Genomic DNA, 18,436 nt, shown 5'->3' with positions numbered 1-18,436 from the left:
TGGGTTGTTGCGTTCGTGTGTAAACTTGTTGTGATGTTTGCGACGCGAACTCTAGCTACCTTAATGTCATAGTTCAGGTCGTCGTGAGGCTGACAGCCGATGATCGGGCAGCAGGGATGGTGAGGGACCGAACATTTTTTGTGCGATAAGATAAGGTTTCTGACTCTCCACACGTCGTTCCCCAGACGCCGCAACCCCTCTTCAATTGACTCTTCTTGACTTCTTCCTTCTCCCTCTCTGTACACGAATACTTGCAAATATGTCAAAGGGACGCGTTTGCCTTGCTTACTCTGGTGAGTACCATGCAACAGACGGTTCTATGCTAAATGCGTTCACTTGGGTTCACCTGCGTCAACTGCGTTCACTTGCTCAGAGCCAACAAACTAACCTGAGTCATTAGGCGGCCTCGACACCTCCACGATCCTGAAATGGCTCATCGGTACGTCAGAAGCACATTCAGACACACCTCACAATCTAACGCGTAGACAAAGAGGAGGGCTATGAGGTCGTCTGCTTCCTCGCCAACGTCGGCCAGGAAGAGCCGTGGGACGAGGTAGAGAAGAAGGCGCTCAAGATCGGCGCAAAGAAGATGGTCATCCTAGACCTGCAAAAGGAATTCGTCGAGGAGCTCTGCTTCCGCGCCGTCCAGTGCAACGCCTCGTACGAAGGCCGCTACCTCCTCGGCACCTCGCTGGCCCGCCCCGTCATCGCCCGCGCACAGATCCGCGTCGCGCAACAAGAAGGCTGTGGGTTCGTCTCGCACGGCTGCACGGGCAAGGGCAACGACCAGGTCCGCTTCGAGCTGGCTTTCTACACACTTCAGCCTACTATCAAGGTTATTGCGCCCTGGAGGCTGCCGGAGTTCTGCGACCGCTTCAAGGGCAGGCAGGATCTGCTGGACTATGCTGAGCAGCATGGTATTCCGGTTACGTCTACTAAGGCGAAGCCATGGTCTATGGACGCCAACTTGGCTCACTGCAGTTACGAGGCCGGTAAGACATGACATATCTAGACTGTATGCCTGAGACTAACAACCCAGGCATCCTCGAGGACCCCGATGTCTCTCCCCCAGACGACATGTGGACCATGACCGACTCCCCGCTCAACGCGCCCAACGAACCCACCGACATAACCGTCCACTTCGAAAAGGGCATCCCCGTCAAACTCACCACCCCCTCGCAGACCTACACCGACTCCGTCGAGCTCTTCACCGCGCTCAACAAGCTCGGCTTCACCCACGGCATCGGCCGCATCGACATCGTCGAGAACCGTTTCATCGGCCTCAAATCCCGCGGCTGCTACGACTCGCCCGCCATGACCATCCTGCGCCTCGCCCATCTCGACCTCGAGGGCCTCGTCATGGACGCCCAGGTGCGCAACCTGCGCGACCAGTTCGTATCCCACAACTGGAGCTACCAGCTCTACAACGGCATGTACTTCTCGCCCGAACGCGAGTTCATCGAGAACAGTCTGCTCTTCTCCCAGCGCAGGGTCAACGGCGAGGTCAGGTTGAAGCTGTACAAGGGTAACGCGTATGTGCTTGGTCGGTCCAGTCAGACGGAGAAGCTGTACTCTGAGGAGGAGGCTAGTATGGATACGCTGGATAACTTTAGTCCTATGGATACTACGGGCTTTATTGCTATTCAGAGCATTCGGTGAGTTTGCATCCATGGAATAGTTCTGGATAGATGGGCATTTGCTAACACATGATAGTCTCAAGAAGTACGGGCTCCAGAAGGCGGAGGAGGGCGAGAACATGTCGAGGGCTTAGAAGGCTTCGTCTGATATACCTACTAGCTTGACGTACGATACTACCTTGACGTACTGGCGGAGGTGGCTGCATCGTGAGAATCTTCATGATCAGGTTACTTATGCGTCTCCTGAGGTTACGCCGAAGGGGAAGTCGAGTTAGGATTGGGGAACTGCTCCGGTTCGACGAGTACGAGGAGAAGAGATGAATAAAATAGATACCAATGATAAAAGTCATACTACTAATCTGGCCGTGTGGTTTGCGTGCTGTCTGGTAATGAGAGATCCACTGAACCTGCTGCTAACAGATGTTTACACGGTTGAGAATCTCAGCTGAAGCTACCCTAATATTCCCATTCGCTTTCCAACGCGTGATTTAGCAAAGCAAAGTCAAAAATACTGCAACAACCCCATTGGCTGCCGCGACTGCCAAGCACTAAATCTAAATGGGGGTTGAAGCTCTTCCGAGCGTTCCGATATCGGTTATCGGGGTGTCGGTACCGCAAAGAGCAACCTCACACTCAGGTCCGCGATGTAGAATATCGCTTGCCTGTCTGTATATCTGCTGCTCACTTGGTGGTCTTCTCTTCTTCCTCCGCATGTATCCGCGTCTTTTCTGCTCTCTCTTCTTTAGCCTTCTCCATTTTGCGTTGCTTGTCTATTCCGGCCGTCGTGTCGTATACGCCGCTTGGTCATCTTGGGATCCCGCTGTCTTCTTTGTACTCCGCGTCCATATCCCCTTCTCATACATCCCCTCCGTCATCCTTATCCTCACCCTCATTCACCCTCTTCTCTTGCCTTCGTTGCGCCTCAACCCATTCCTCAGTCGTTGCGTAGGAGACAGGGTATGTTGCCCCGCTTCGCGGCTGTGCCGTCGGTCGAGGCTGCTGCACGACGAAGTTGTTGACGTAGCCCGGCGCATACATCGTACCCGGCTGCTGTACGAAGTTGTTGTTGACGGAGCCTGGCGCGTACATCGCGCCTGCCTGCTGCATGACGACATTGTTGACGGGGCCTGGTGCGTACATCGGTCCCGGTCGCTGTTGCGGATGGAGATGCGTATGCTGTGGCGCATACATGGTCGGCCCATATGGACTTTGGTAAGCCCCAGCGACATTGTAGTCGGTAAAGGTAGGTTTCGAAAGGGGCTGCTGGTAACCGGGAGCAGGAGCAGGAGCGGGATACCGATGAAAGATCGGACGTGAAGCCATCTGGTTAAGGCTGTACGATCCATCCGACATATCCCCGGATGAATGCAACAAGAATTTCTGGAAGTCCGAAAAGTCGGACTGGTATTGGGCGTCCCCGCCATTCTCATCAGGCACCCCATTTTGAACTGCGTCCAAGTTCAGTCCGGCTTGCTCAAAGTCCTCAGCTCGCAAATCTTCCTCCTGGAAGGTATTGCCTGAAGGCTGATATCCCACAGGATGCGAAGTGCCATGGCCCAAAGTATCCTGACTCGAATTTGACGGAAACCTCATCAGATCCGCGTCAGGGAAGACATTACCATATTGTTGTTGCGGGGGATGCTGGTATTGCTGGTATCGCTGCTGCGGCTCCACGAAGTTCAGACGCGAGACTGGTGCCGTAACGGCAGGCGGCGCATATCCTGCTCCGGGACGGGCAGCCTGATAGTTTGGAGACGCAGGCGGATATGGAGCATATCGCTGGCTGCGCACGCTGTTCCTCGGCGCAGTCCTACGACCATACTGCACGCTTGTCGCTACGTGTGGGTGGTCCACATGCTCTCTTCGCGTAGGGATGACCAACTGTTGTCGGAAAGCTGGGCTATGAGCAGGAGGACCAGGAGCCGGCATGGTTGGCAGAACCCGAGGCCTGCCCTGCGCGAGCGCGAGTTCAGCCTCACTCAGGTCAGCTGCATTGGTGATATTACCGTTAGCACCCCATCTTGCCTTTGGCGATCCCGGAAGAAGCGGTCGTTGTCGCCGCGGTGGTGGTGGTGTCGAGTCTGCACTGCGACGTTTGCGAGCCATCTTGAATGGTTCGATTAACAGGGAAAGATATGTCAGTAAGGTTAAAAAAAATGTTGCTAATAAGATTGCAGATGTTGGCGAGCATGATTTATACGCAGCGTTTTCAGCACGCGCAGTGAAGTTCGCTAGAAAATACCAACTGGGACATGGTAAGAACATCTATCCGTGGTTCAACAACGTTTAACCATAGGTGTTTCTTCTACGCTACACACAGCAAACAACATACCAATATTGCATCTCCTTGCCCTAAAGAGAAGCCTACCTGAAGCACGCGTACATGTCTCTCTCGTCTCGGCCAAAATCAGCGACTGCCTCCGTAGACCAGCTCCTCCCGCCTCGTTGCAGCCACGCTTCATGTTCCAGATTCTCCCAGATCGAATCGGCAACGGGCTCCACAGGTGGCATTCGCTTACGGTAGGCTTCCTTTGGTGCCTGGCTTGTCCGCCTATCCCCGTGCACGTTACTGTCATCCCGCGGTTTCTCCGGGCGCCCACCACGGATTACCATTTCTGTCTTTGTAGTTCCACCGCTAGGATCAACCTTAGTTTCACTGCGCACCTTCCCAGGGCGCCCACCACGGATTACCATATTTCTCTTGATAATTCCACCGTTGCTACCAACTCGACCATAGTTGTGAGTCTCCGTGTGCAGCTTCCTGCTATCTTGCACTTTCCCCGGGGGCCCACCTCGAATTGCGAGCTTCGTGACTCTACCGCTCCGACCAATTCGACCATAGTTACGCTTCTTCGCTTCCTTGGCTCGTGACTTAGCTCGCTTCTCTTCCAATTCCCGCAGAGCTCTCTCTAGCGAAGCGTTGTCCTCCTCCGGCGTTCGCGCGTCATCTTCGGACTCGCTAATCCACTGATCGATGGCTAGGGGTGAGAGCGGAGAAGATGAGGAGTCTAGATCTTGGTGGTCATGTAAGTCGGAGGATGGAGAAGGATGGCTGACTATTGCGATGTCCATGAACTCCTCCGCTAGACCTGCCATGTCAGTGCCGAGGAGGCTGTTGACTTCGTCGTCTCGTTTGCGCTGTGCCTTGCTTTGAGCGGTTAGCGGGACCTCGATGTCGTTGAGCTGGTCCGCTAGGTCGGTCATCTCGCTGTCGCTCATTTTTGGCGGATGATGGTGCTTTTATTATTTGAGTAGCTGACGTGCCGGATAGGAGTGAAGATATGAAGAGAGGCAGTCACTGTGCAATATATAAGGGCGAAGAAAGTGCTTGACTGAGACAAATTGTCTCGTATAGGCTGTGTTTCGTTGGTCCTAAGGTTCGGTCATTTGGCTAGGGTTCACTTTGGCGTACTTTTCGATCCCATGACAATGCAGCAATGAAATTTACTAGTCTATTACAATCTCATATGTGCCAAAACTATCCTACACCTACTCATACAAAAGAAAGTTTATAACCGTGCCGTAAGTACCCCATCATGAGTCTAAAGCTTGATGAAGTGCTCATGTAGTTTCACGATGCGACAAGCCCGCGAGTAGCTGTCTCACTCAAGCATAGCTTCCACCAAACATACTGACACTGCGGCCCATTCGCCAAGCACCCCAAAGCACCATGCCCAAGATCGCTAGGTTGGCAAACTGCCTGCAAATGACGAGCAGGAAAGTCGTAGCCAAGACAGAACTGGTCGACCAGCCGGAGGTGTCGACGTAGAGAAGGATGATGTCGTAGATGATGAAGATGTCGCGGAGCCAGATGAGAGGTACCACGGTGAAAGCGAAACGAGCGAGGTCGTTGCGTTCGGGTGACTGTGGGGCGTTAGTGACGGAACTTATATATTGTCATTAACGGCAAGACTTACACCATGAGCATTCTTGTTCGTAGTGCCATACTCCCTCCACACTTCGATGGAAACACTCAGACTGGCTGCGACAACGATAGCTTCGTGCACGATGTAGGTGATCCTCGTCGCACGGTCATGAGCCATGACGTTGGACCAAGACAAGAGCGCATCCGGGCCTGAGCTACCTGTGCTGATGTCTCGTGCCTCCAAACCCAGACCCCACGCTGCAACACCGGTACCTAGCATGGCAACCATGATGAAGGTGTTCCAGATCCGCGACATGGTCTTCGGCGTCGAGATACCCGTACCGTTCTCTTGGACATGACTAGAATGGATCCAGACTCCGCCGTTGAGCAGCACCGTGAAGAAGATGGTCGCGAGCGTCGTGGCGAACGTAAGCGCCGAGATGCTCGAAGCGTAGTCACTGTCCGCGAGAGTGTATCCGCGACGGCCATTCCATCCTAGATCCGCATCGTAGTCGATCGTTCCGCTCGTCTTGAGGAGATCGGATATGAAGCGACATAGGTACGCGACAAAGAGGCAGAGAAGCGCCGGCCAGAGGAAGAGGTAGGTTCCCAGTGTCGTCTTCAGCGGGCCATCGCGCGCGCTATTCTTGCCCGGTGCGGTGAAGCGGCGCTGTTTGATCCGCTGGAAGGTAGGCTTCGAAGCCAGACCAAGGAAGATCAGAGCGCCGGCTGCGGTGATGACATCGAGTGCGAAGACGGCTTGGTAGGATTCTCGTTCGTTGGTGATGTTGATGTTGGACATGGCACGCTATGTGAGGTGAAGCGCGTGGGTAGTTCGACTCGGTGAGATTGGATGGCAGATCGAAGTTGGCGCGAAACCCCATCTTTGACTGCATGCGAAATGATGAAAAAGCATGCCTGATGGCTATGACGTTGATTGCTGTCACCCGCTTGGCAATAAGGTGTTGGGTGGATCTGTTCGGATCTGAGTGCCGACGATGGCGGTGCTCGGCAAGGACGGCAGGTATGGCGAAGACTCGTTCTTTGACATGTGTCACAGCTGCTGCTCCTAGCACGTTGTACAAGATCAAAGACCGCGGTTTGTACGGGGAAAACGCGTAGGCGAACGCATGCGTACCGACGATGCAGCCCTGGGGTGAACGACTTGTGGAGGTTGGGGAATAGCCTAGCTGGTATGCGGTTTAGTTGACGGGAGGAGCGCGGACGCTAATCCACCGCCTAACCGCTTCAGGATCTGGCAGTTCGCCTCCCATCCCATTCCGTCATATCCGTTTTCTCGAGACATCTCCTTTTCCTGGTGCATCTAATGTCGCGTGGCATCTCCTTCATCAAGGGCGGCTGTGGGTTCATTGGACGCGGTGAGACGCACTGTGATGTCGATGGCGCGACACAGCCATAGGGGATCCTCGGGGCCGTTGCACTCTCCACGGCGCGTTAAGATGTGTATTGCGGAGAGAATTAACACGTTGCATGTTAACTAATTTAGGACAAATGCATTGCAACTTGCATTGACCATAGAAAGAAGAATAGGAAAGCATAAATCATTAGATAGGAAAGCAAAGAGAACATCCACCAACCCAACTCCGCCGTCCCCGTCACCACCCTCACCAAGCGCACCCCACCACCACCACCTACACCCCACCCAACCCCAACTTCCCCACAACACCATCCACCAACCCCCCAATACTCGCACTCTGCAAAATTTCAAACACACTAACCGTCGCCTTCGTCTCTCTCTGAATCCAGTTCTTAATCTCAACAGCCACCAACGAGTCCGTGCCATAGCTGCTCATCGAACGCGTAGCATCCAGTTCCGAAACATCCATCATCAAACTGCGCGACAACTTCTTGAGCAGCGCTGCGAGGATGAACTCCTTCGCTGCCTCCGCAGATGGACAGGAAGAGAGCTGCGCGGAGAGCGATAGCGCTGTAGTCGTCGTACCATCATCTGACGCCTGAGCAGGCGCATCGATCTTGAGATGCGGGCGCAGGTACGGCAGGTGACTCAACACGGGATCTCGGGCGAAGAACGGCGCTTCTCCATCATCCAAGCAACTAATGTCAAGATCGGAATCAAGACCGGTGACGACGTGCCCCATCATCGGTTCGCGAATACCCAGCTCGATGAGCGCCAACATCTCTTCCTCATGAATGTGCTTGAACTCCTGGACTTGCACTTTGCGACCTTGAACTTTCTTCTCGACGACATAGCCCACGTCGCCGACAATACCCAGATCGATGGCTGTAGCTGGCAGACCGAGCGCATTGCGGTATTTGGCTAGTGCGACTTGGTACGCGCAGCCTGCGGCGTAATTGGATTGACCGGGGTTGCCGATGAAGGAGTGGAGAGAGGAGAGGAGGACGAAGAAATCGAGTGACTGGGATAAGGTGGTCTCGTGGAGGTTCTTCGAGCCGTGGACCTTGGGAAGGATAGTCGAAGTCCATTGATGCGAGGTCATTGTGCTGAAGAGGGAGTCGTTGAGGGTCATCGCGCCTTGTATTACACCCTTGATCGGCGGGAAGGAGCGCAGGGTGTCGGAAAGAAGGTTGGAAAGCTCGAGTGCGTCGGATACGTCACACTTCAAAATGGCAGTGCGGACGCCCGAGGCGTGAAGGGATTCGAGGAATGCTTGGGCTTCTTCTGATACTGCGCCGAAACGAGAAATGAATATGAGGTGTTTTGCGCCGTGGGTGACGAGCCATTGCGAGATGCTTCGTCCGAGACCGCCTAGACCGCCAGCGAGGAGGTAGGAAGCCGATGGATCGAAAGAGATACGGGGTGGTGGTCTCTGGGCAACCTGAAACTTGTTAGTAGCATCTTCAACATCGATACACGGATGGTGACTTACAAGAACTTGATCATCAGCCTGCGGCACCATTACCACCTGCTTGTCGTAACTCGCATCTTGCAACGTCTTGACAGCCTCATTCAGCTTGGACCAAGGTAGGACCTCCATAGCGCTAGGTTCGAGCATCTTCATCTCGGCGGCAGCGCTCATAGCTTCTTGGAATGCTCGGCTCGCAAGCTTGGGCTTCTGCGCAGACAGAAACGCCATATCGACCGAGGAGAAGGATGCGTTGCGGCGGAATGGTGCCATTTCTAATCGGCCAGTCCCTGGTGCATTGAGGTTCACGAATCTGCCAAAAGGCGCGATGCAGCTGAAAGTCGCTTGTAATGCCTCGCCGGTCAAGGTGTTCAAGATGACATCAACACCCCGGCCTTTGGTCGCTCGCCGCAGCGCTGGAACAAACTTGAGATCGAGGCTAGAGAAGATACGGGCGTCTTCGATGCCATAAGTCTTGGTGAGGTAGCTCTTCTCTTCGTCGGATCGCACAATAGCAAAGATCTTTGCGCCCGCCTTCGAGGCCGTCTCAATGCTAGCTTGGCCCACGGGGTCTGCGGCCTCGTGGATGAAAACAGTCTCTCCGGATCGTAGATGCGCGACATGATTGAGCGCATAATGAGCAGTCGCATGCGCCTGGGGCAATGTAGCTGCGACTTCAAAAGCCATGCCATCGGGAATCGTGTGCGCAAATGCTGCCGGCACGCGCACTTGGGTGGCGAACGTGCCTGGATACCATGCTACCACTCGATCGCCAACGGAGAGGTCCGACACTTCATGGCCAAGATTTGTGATGACACCCGCACACTCTTGTCCAAGCTTGCCATCGTAGTCATTCCCATCCAGCATCTCGACGTCGCTGAGGCTGAGACTCGTAGCGCGAACCTCGATTTCGACTTCGTCAGCTTTAATAGGTTGCGCAAAGCGCACATCCTCTTCGAAGACGGCCACGTCTGATGCGCCTTTGTTGACATTGCTGAGCTTCAGCGGACGATCATTCTGAAGCACGTTCTCCATCTGCGGCCGCAAAGCCGTCGCATCAGTCCGACCAACCAGGAACTCATTCGACTTCTCATCTTCAATCGCACGCTTGATGTGAAGAATGCCACACTGCTCGACAAATTCGCTATCAACCAGACTAGTACTCTTTCCAGTACTGAGCTGCTTCTCATAGATGCCGAGAAGTAGGTCAGCAACCTGGAGAGCAGGCAGGTTCGCCCTGGCATCTAAATCGACTGTGATACATTTGAAGCTCTCATTCTCAGCTCGTAACGTACGCGCAAGGCCTTGGAATACGGCCAGTTCAGGACGTTCAACATCCGAAGACGCCGCGCCTCGAGTGACCCAGATCAAACCTGCCGATGCGTCGGCGATGTGCTGGAGGGTCTTCATGTCTTCTGAAGTGGGATCAGCGAGCAAAGGCTCTTCAAGCTCGACAAAGCTGACGCAGATGGTATGAGCGAGATCTTGCTGGCCAAGCTTGGAGACTGTCGCGAGCTGTGCTTGGAAGCCGGCTTTCTCCAGTTTGCTCTTGAGAGCTAACGGCATGTCTAACCTGCTCATCCGGATGCGTGAGTCGGCGCACAGGATGACGAAGCGAGGTCTTTCTGGCGGAGTAATCACACCGTTCGATAGGGTCGGCTTTGCTTCAACCGCAGTCGCAATCATCAGCCTTGTACCCTCCTCGAGCGGGTCCAAAACGTCTGGACTACTTGCTTGAAGAGTACTGAAGCCCGTAGATCCCAGCAAGCTCTCCCATTGGCTCTCAGTGAGCAGAGGTCCACCAGTTCGCCATTCTTCAGACGCATTCCACCATCCAGGTAAGGTGCCAAAGATGACTGAAGCAGCGAGTAGACGGTTGGTCATCTCAAGAAGTATGAGTCTACCTCCTGGTCGGAGAAGCTTCCGCGCATGCGTCATGGTACGGTGCATGTCTGATGTGGCGTGGAGCACATTCGCCGCAACGATGACGTCGTAAGAAGCTGGCTTGAAGTCTTGCGTCTTTGGATCGTGCTCAACATCCAGCTTCTTGAAGTTCATGAACTGTGCAAAGTCTTCGAACTTCTCCGCGGCACGCTGGAAGAAATACGATGAGATGTCTGTGTAGGTGTACGACTTCAAGCGAGGGTATGTGTGAAGGTCTTTGCAGCCACCCAAGCCTTTCAGCGTTGGAACTGTCGCACCGCCGGTTCCAGCGCCAATCTCGAGGTAGTCCAGATTGGGGTACTTGTGTGAAAGCATTGTAGTGTAGCGTGAGATCTGAGCGTACGTGTTTGGCATACCAACGGCAGTAGTATAGTAGTCCTCGAGTAAGTTCTCATGCGTCATCAGAGCGAGTGGCTCAACCTCCTGTCGGAAGACGGCTGGCAGGGCCTCACCAACTCGGACAAGAAGCTTGCCATCGTAAGCCATCTGATGATTGCGGTAGTGTCCTACCATGGCCTCAAGCTTCGATGCAACTTCCGGACTGTGTAGCTGCTGCCACTCTTCTGTCTGTTGGGGATGTGTCTTCATTAGCACCGCATCGCGCAGCTCGCAAAGGTTTCGATAGAACTTTTGATGGTGTGGCAACATTGTGGACTCCTCGTTCGCAGTGACTTCTTGCAGTGCCTTGTCGATGAAGTAGTAAGAAAGAAGCTCCAGCTCTCTGACAGTCTTCGGACGATTATCTGGTTTCGGTGCTGCTTGCAGTTCGCGGTTGAGATGTTCACGGTCGATAAGTTCAACATCTGGCTCCCACACCGCCTTGTAGCAGTGCCTGGGCGGTGATACTTGCTCCTCAGATGCGGTGTTCGCATTGATGGCGACGAACTTGAAGCCGTCCATGAGAACAACTGGCTTCAAAGTCATCGGGTCCAACGCGAATATGTCGCCAGTAGCTTGTCGTGCGCCGCAACGTTCAGCATTCGCTACGACGTTGAGACGGTCACCAATCTGAGCTGCTGTATCGGCGGAAATGGAAATCTCTTCGATGTACGTAGGTACCATGGCGCCCTTCAATTGCTTGAGCTCAGGACCACCCAGCGCAGCCAGGCCTAGCTGTAGGAAAGTGTCCAAAGTAGCAGGATGTAGCAACCGGTCATACTCATATCCTTTCGGATTAACAGACTTGGTGTCGGTGATCTCAATCACTCCAGCAGCTTTGCCAGTCACCCGACGGCCGACGCTGATCTCCTTGAGACCCTGGAAAGTTGGTCCGTACGTAAGGCCAATGGCGTCGACACTGCGGTAAAATGATTGAACGTCCATCTGGTCTGCGCCAGCTGCGAATGAGGCGTCCCAATCTTTGGCGCAGTCCTGAATGAGCTGTTCGTCCGAGGTGGATTGGCCCGATACCGAGACTAAGCCATGGCAGTTCTCAACCCAACCTCCATCTGCAGTGTAGGAGAAGATGCGAAAGTCATGCCAGACCTCCGAAGATGACCCATCTGGGCTGGTGTTGCATTTCATCGACAAACAAGTCTCCACCCCCTCATCAGCTTCCGGTACAACGAGCGCTCTCGAAATATTGACCTCGCGAAGTCGATATTCAGCCGCACTACCAACACCCTGCGGCAGGAAGGTAGACGGTGAGATCTTGCACATCTGCCGACACGCCTCAATAGCCATGCACAGATACCCACACGCTGGGAACAGCACATCACCCTGAACGACATGATCCCGCAGCCACGGCTGCTCGCGCAGGCGCATAAAGTTGCGGAACCTGGGCTCCATTGGGTTCCAGTCGTTGACCGGTGCGCCCAAGATATCGGTCCTACCAAACTGTCGGAAACGGTAGTCTCGGCTAAGGCGCGACTCCCACCAGTAGCGGCGGGTGTGGTTCCAGGGATATTGGGGCAGATCGGTGAGCACGGATAGTGGCTGCTTGGGTTCGGTCGGGAAATTGATAGCGTGCAGATCGATCGGATATCGGTGGGCGAATAGTTGGCCGGCCGCTTCGAGTGCGGTGACATCTGCAGGTCGGTTGCGGATGAGAGTGGAAAGATACTGTATCTGCGGTTTTTGATCGAATGTAGCGTCGAGGATTTCTTTGACTGGAAGTTTGAACAAGGCGTGTGGTCCAACTTCCAGCAGAATGTCCACAGCATTCTTGCTATCCTGTGAGTCCGAGGTACATAGCTTAGCCAACGCTCCAGAGAAGCGGACGCTACCGACGAGGTTCGATACCCAGTACTCGGCACCGAGCTGGTCTGGATTGATCACGTCTTCCGTCACGGAAGAGTACATCGTTATCCGCCCATTGGTCTTGATTGTCGCAACCTTTGTCTCTTGAAGACGGGCAAGATACTCCTCTGCAATCGCCTGCATGTGATGAGAATGATACGCAGTATCGACTTGAAGTAGTCGCGCAAAGACGCCTTTGGTTTCCAGGGCCTTCTGCAAGTTCTCAATGGCAGCAACATCGCCAGAGATGGTGACGCCGCGCGGACTGTTCACACAAGCTACTACAGCTTTACCGAGCCCATCAGCCAACTCTGCAATCTCAGTCTTCGCATCATCTTCGGATAGGCCAACCGCCATCATTCGTCCCTCAAGCCCCATACTCTTGACTTTCGGCGACAACAAGCCTCGAAAGTATGCGACAGTCATCGCCGACTCAAGGCTCAGAGCACCGGTGGCATATGCAGCAGCAATCTCACCACTGGAGTGGCCAACTACACGTTGCGGGCAAATGTTCCACGATGCAAGCAAATCCACCAATGCTACTTGCAGAGCAGTGCAAAGTGGCTGGCTAAACGTTGCTTCGTTGACCCGTGAGTTAGATTTGTCCTTCGAGAGCTCTTCCATCAGTGACCATTCGGCACCCAGACTGGTCGCGACAGATTCGCATCGTTGTAGGCTCTTCCGGAAGACTGGGTAGTGGAGTAGCTCTCTGCCCATACCCCACCACTGAGCACCTTGTCCAGTGAATATGAAGCCTATTCGCGGTGGTACTGCGCCACTAGTGGAGCTTGGTCGAACTTGCTGCAATCTGGTTTGCAGATCGGACTTGTCTGTCGCAACAATCGCGGCGCAATAGGAAAGTTGTGATCGACGTTCGCACAACGTATACGCCAGATTATCAAGTAGCTGCTCCTCGTTGAAGACATCCTGACGTTGAAGATGTTTCGACAAGTCCTGGCCCATCTGGACAAGACCTCGCTCATCGTTGGCGGACTGGAGGAAGAGACGCAATCTTGGTGTGTTGCTAAAGGATTCGTCACTCATAGGGCTGACGAAACCCGAATCGTTCCTTCTGTGACGAGCCGAGCGATGATACCGTTGAAGAAAGTGATGTGCATCGTCAAGAATGACGTGCGCATTGGTTCCACCGTAGCCGAAGGAGTTCACGCTTGCGCGCCGCAGACCGTCAAGGGGCCACTCTTTAGGCTCTGTGGGCACTTCGACCCGCCATCCTTCGAAGTCGATCGCTGGGTTGCCCCGTTCAAACCAGAGATTTGGTGCGATCATACCCTTCTCGACGCTTAGCATGGCCTTGATAAGTCCAGCAATGCCGCTAGCTCCCTCCAAATGGCCCATATTTGTCTTGACCGAGCCAATGGAGAGGGGAACGACTTCCTCGGTTGTCGCAGAGATGCGGTGGGGACGGCTCGTGGCAAACACCTCGCCAATTGCTCCACTTTCTATAGGATCACCCGCAGCCGTTCCTGTGCCGTGCGCCTCAAAGTATCCCGTCTCGCTTACGTCGATCCCTGCCGCACGATATGCGGAGCGTATGAGGTCGACCTGCGCGTCTTTCGAAGGCATCGTGATGCCAGGCGTTCGTCCGTCTGAACTGGCAGCCGTGCCGCGAATGATGGCTCGAATGGGGTCGTTGTCGCGTATAGCCAGATCTAGTGGCTTCAGTATGATTGCGCCAACACCTTCTCCTCGCGCATAGCCATTGGCTCGATCATCGAAGGCGTGCGATATCGAGTCTGGGCTCAGGAAGTGCATGTCGCTCATCTCGATTTGAATGTCAGGACTCAGTATGAGGTTGCTTCCTCCTGCAATCGCCATGGAGCTTTCACCACAGCGCAGACTTTGGCACGCCAGATGCACAGCAACGAGTCCACTGCTGCAGGCTGTGTCTATGCTCACACTCGGCCCCTTCAGGTTGAAGAAGTAGCTCAGGCGGTTCGAAAGCATCGTTTGCGAAGCCCCGGTTGACTGATACTTGGGTGCTAGCTCCATGTCTCGCCGTTGCATCTCCTCGTAGTCTTTTGTGAAGCAACCGACATAACATGAAGTCTGGGATCCAGAGACTCGGGCTAGTGGCGTTCCTGAGTTCTCTAATGCCTCGTATGTCACTTCGAGCAGTAACCGCTGCATGGGGTCCATGGCCATGGCCTCGGCTGGCGATATCGAGAAGAACGGCGCATCGAAAAGCGAGACATCTTCAGCGAGATAATGCCCGCCGCGGTTGTTACACTTAGATTTCGGTCAGCGGCGCGGTCCGTACGGTAGATGGCGCAAGCTTACCGTCCCGAAACGATCCCCATCGGGGTTGTAGAATGCATCAACGTTGAAGCGGTCTGAAGGTACTTCGGTGCGAGCCGACTTCTTCTCGACCAGCATCTGCCATAGTTTCTCGCCGTTGGTAACGTCGCCTGGAAATCGGCAGCCAAAGCCAACAATGGCAATGGGCATTGGCTTGGTATCTTCATACGCCATTGTCGTGAGAGATCATGAAAAGTGTTGAACTTTGTGGACGACTTAGCACCAAAAGATGTTGAAGCAAACGCAGCTGGTTAGTGTGGCCATTGATAAAATGACATCGAAGAGCCTTCTAAAGGCAGGATCAGGAGAGCCCTTGTTAATCGACACGAGATGCCCCCAGACGAGGTTCGGCGATGAGGAGCCACACTGATCACTGGGGTTCTGCGTACGTCGCGGAAAGCGGCCCTCCCTGACACGCTTAGCTGCACAGTGTTAATCGCATCCTCTGCCACGCACCACATGTGCGTAAACCAACTGCCTAGTAATCAAGCACAGAGGCGAGAACGCCCCCGTACAGTACATGAGGCCAGGGCATATCAGTAGCGCATCCTTCGCGCACTCGGTTGTCGCGAAACCCATGGCGAGCATTGCGCAGACGCATCCGTCGACAACACAAAGAGACGTCCATATCCGCATTCCAAGTTCTCTCTGCCCAATGGTTGCTGCTCTTTCGGAATTCCATCCTGTTATTGACAAATCCTGATCAAATCGGGAAAGGCTGTGGAGGCTACTGTCGCTCGATTCCCAGAACAGACATCATGCTAAGGTCATGCATGCGTAGCCACTTGTTTGGGACCTTGTTCGCTTGAGTAAGGTGAACGATCAGACTATCGCGATCTATCCTGTTACGTGGCTGTTAGTTGTTGGTCGCTACCAGAGGTAGTGGCGGGAGAGCTTCGGCCTGAGATAGATCAGTGGTGGAGTAGCAGCTTCGATCTTGACGTCGGAATCAGTGACAACGGCAACAGCCTATCACGGGACTTCGCCAGGCAATGGGAAGCCACCCGAACGCCTCAAGCGTGCCGCCCCGAAGGAGCAGGAAGCAGCGGTGTAGCCTGCACAAGTGCAGAATGCATGGCGTTTAGGAATGACGCGAAGGATTTCACCCATGAATGCGATCCTGCAACTGTGTGTAACTGCAAGGGAGTACAGAATGAGCCGAAGTGGTGTGGAGCTGCCCCGTTATAGACGAGCCGAAGTGGAGCGCGTGCATGCCCGTCATCGAATAGCAAGGTTACCGCTGCTTGTAGCGCGCTTCGTTCCTGTTCGTGTAACAAATTTTGCGCGCGTCGGGTGACATGGCTGCGGTGCCATGTCGGCCTGAACGCGTGGGGTGGATGAGGATGGAAGGATTGAGGTTCGGCGCGCGCAGATGGTGACGAGGGGCATTTTCAGGCTAAACCGCTTGGCAGCAAGCGCCACAGCAGGCACGCCCCAATACGAGCAGTCGCAGGCTTCACAACCTGCAGTCGATTCTTTGAAGGGAAGGGTAGCCGCAGAATACGTGTTTTTCATCCAAATGAGGTATCTGCAAGTACATGGCCTGACTCGTCTTCTCCCAACTTCACGATGATTGGCCAGCATAAATGAATGCTACATCGGAAATAACATCGTTGAGAACCTCCTTACATGCGAGACGCAGTGCGCTTGGTACTTTCCTGTGTGAGTTCTCCCTGCAGCTGTTCGGCGACATCCTCAGCAACCGAGCTCTTGACATCAGCCGACTCTTGCGCTCCCTCAGCGTCGAGGTACGCCTCAATCAAACTCATGTTGCCTCTGCCGTGAATGGCCTTGATCTGCGAGACAAGTCAGTACCGCGCCACTTGTATGCTGTTCACTGATAAGCTCACCTTGAGGCGTGGGTCGGCATCTGAAAGGAGACGACGGAATTGTTCCTCCGACCGTTGTTTGGCTCCGAGCATCAACATCATCATGAGATCGACCTGGCGCATGCGGTTGTCCGTGTATCGAGAGGCTTCACCAAGGGCTGGCATGACCACATCGTTGATCAAAATCGGCGTCCCGGCAGGGCTCTTCTCCAACGCAGGGACTAGTGCTCTGAAGATGCGAATGCAGTCTTCGTCACTCCAGTTGTGAGTGATGTACCGCAGGAGATACGCCGCTGCACCCGATACAGGTTGCTTGGTGAAGAAGTCGTGTGGCATGAATGTGACTCGGCCATTGAGATCCGAAAAGTCGTTTTGTGATGCAGATGACAGCATGGTCAATGAGTCCTGGACGATGAGTTCCAGGTTGGGGAAGGTCTTTGCATAGTCAGTAAAGCGCGTATAGTGTCTTCGGCATCGTATCCGCATACCCGAGCCAGATTGACGCTCATGTGGCCGCTTCCACCTCCAACATCAATGACCTTTCGGCCACTAATCTTGTCCCATGGGAAGCTCTCTTTGAGGTTATCAAAATGCCTCTCAACTGCGCCGTTTAGTTATGAGCTTGTATAGGTATATCGATGACTCACGCCTTGAGACCCCCGCCATTGCACTGGCAAAGCGAGCTGCTCGCTTGGGATCTTGCCTGTAGTAATCGAAGAGAACGGTACCATGTCGCGTCACAAATGCATTTCTCTTGCCATCTGTCACTGTTGGTGATTCCTTGATGCTCTCCGATGTCTCCGAAGCTGCCCGGAAGAACTCATCCAATCTTCAACGAGTTAGCGTTAGATATATTTGTATGGGATTGGTCAAACACTCACTGATAGGCCATGACATCGCGCCACTGCGTGTCCTTCAAGTAGAGCACGCTTCTTGACGTGTGCTTAAACACATCCGGCTCAACCTCTTCGAAGACGCGATCGGAGGACAGCATACGGAGGAAGCGACCGACGCGGTCCTCGTCCATGCCGGCCTTCTCGGCAATCTCTTTGGTGGTAGCTGATCCATCTTCTGGAATAGCTTCAAAGAAGTTGAACTCGCATGCTACTTGCCAGGCCGCCAAATCATACAGATAGCACACAAATGTTCGCGCATCGTTCCTGGGACCGTTGACAAGACGAAGTAGGTCACGAGCGGCATCATTGAGACTATCGCGCAACTTGATCTGCTCGGGAGTTTCGGGAATGGTGTCTGAATCGATGGTGAATGAAGGCTCTGGCACCTTCTTCTCGGTCAAATCGGCGACGATCTGTGTGGTCAACTGCTGGACTTCCTTGGCCAGCTCAAGCAGGGTCGATTTGTGTTCGGCAATCATATTGTCTAATCGTTGTATGCACTTGAAGCAGTTGTCAAGAGGAAGATGATGTGAAGTGAAGCTTCCCGTCCTGCGTTCAAACTACCCATTATACTTCCGCTTGGTCGGGCTCATGTTGCTTACACGGCGGCGTTATGCAGGACGATGTTCTTGGAGTAGTGCTTGATGTGTCAGCTATCTGGGGCATGTCACTGGTGCTACCCAACGCCCTTGACGATGCTCGGCTGCACGCTGGAACATCCCGCATCGTATGGCTGGGCCCAATGGGAAGGACCCTCGCGCACCGAGAGACCAGATAGGATACGGAGTACGTCTCCTGCATGCGCGTGCAGCGCACAATTCGGGCCTCTAGCTGCATGGTTCCTCGTGCGCTCACGCGCATATGA

The 18,436-nt window shown here is 54.0% G+C and overlaps 6 protein-coding genes across 6 annotated transcripts; 1 reads left to right on the top strand and 5 right to left on the bottom strand.

The window, feature by feature from the left end:
- Positions 1–259: 259 nt before the first annotated feature.
- ARG1 (argininosuccinate synthetase) lies at positions 260–1,771 on the top strand (the record flags this gene model as incomplete). Its single annotated transcript, XM_049382182.1, has 5 exons — positions 260–293; positions 401–439; positions 492–992; positions 1,040–1,655; positions 1,714–1,771. The coding sequence occupies 5 exons, from the start codon at positions 260–262 to the stop codon at positions 1,769–1,771; spliced, it is 1,248 nt and encodes a 415-aa protein (XP_049228090.1).
- A 721-nt stretch (positions 1,772–2,492) lies between these two features.
- J4E87_010609 (uncharacterized protein) lies at positions 2,493–3,566 on the bottom strand (the record flags this gene model as incomplete). Its single annotated transcript, XM_049382181.1, has 1 exon — positions 2,493–3,566. One exon carries the CDS (start codon positions 3,564–3,566, stop codon positions 2,493–2,495), a length of 1,074 nt encoding a protein of 357 aa, XP_049228089.1.
- A 435-nt stretch (positions 3,567–4,001) lies between these two features.
- Positions 4,002–4,856, bottom strand: J4E87_010608 (uncharacterized protein; the record flags this gene model as incomplete). The annotated part of the gene is made up of 1 exon (XM_049382180.1): positions 4,002–4,856. One exon carries the CDS (start codon positions 4,854–4,856, stop codon positions 4,002–4,004), a length of 855 nt encoding a protein of 284 aa, XP_049228088.1.
- A 387-nt stretch (positions 4,857–5,243) lies between these two features.
- J4E87_010607 (uncharacterized protein) lies at positions 5,244–6,634 on the bottom strand (the record flags this gene model as incomplete). The annotated part of the gene is made up of 4 exons (XM_049382179.1): positions 5,244–5,501; positions 5,555–6,310; positions 6,450–6,571; positions 6,631–6,634. 4 exons carry the CDS (start codon positions 6,632–6,634, stop codon positions 5,244–5,246), a joined length of 1,140 nt encoding a protein of 379 aa, XP_049228087.1.
- Positions 6,635–7,154: 520 nt separating this feature from the next.
- J4E87_010606 (Type I Iterative PKS) lies at positions 7,155–15,020 on the bottom strand (the record flags this gene model as incomplete). Its single annotated transcript, XM_049382178.1, has 3 exons — positions 7,155–8,321; positions 8,373–14,777; positions 14,829–15,020. The coding sequence occupies 3 exons, from the start codon at positions 15,018–15,020 to the stop codon at positions 7,155–7,157; spliced, it is 7,764 nt and encodes a 2,587-aa protein (XP_049228086.1).
- A 1,451-nt stretch (positions 15,021–16,471) lies between these two features.
- J4E87_010605 (uncharacterized protein) lies at positions 16,472–18,050 on the bottom strand (the record flags this gene model as incomplete). Its single annotated transcript, XM_049382177.1, has 5 exons — positions 16,472–16,642; positions 16,697–17,110; positions 17,164–17,276; positions 17,323–17,504; positions 17,557–18,050. The coding sequence occupies 5 exons, from the start codon at positions 18,048–18,050 to the stop codon at positions 16,472–16,474; spliced, it is 1,374 nt and encodes a 457-aa protein (XP_049228085.1).
- Positions 18,051–18,436: the final 386 nt, after the last annotated feature.

This window comes from Alternaria ethzedia (assembly GCF_023757985.1).
Source record: "Alternaria ethzedia strain BMP 0044 chromosome Unknown scaffold_52, whole genome shotgun sequence".
Classification (NCBI taxonomy): Eukaryota; Fungi; Ascomycota; class Dothideomycetes; order Pleosporales; family Pleosporaceae; genus Alternaria; species Alternaria ethzedia.
Note: the sequence above shows the minus strand (reverse complement) of the source record. Positions and strands in the feature narration are given on the sequence as shown.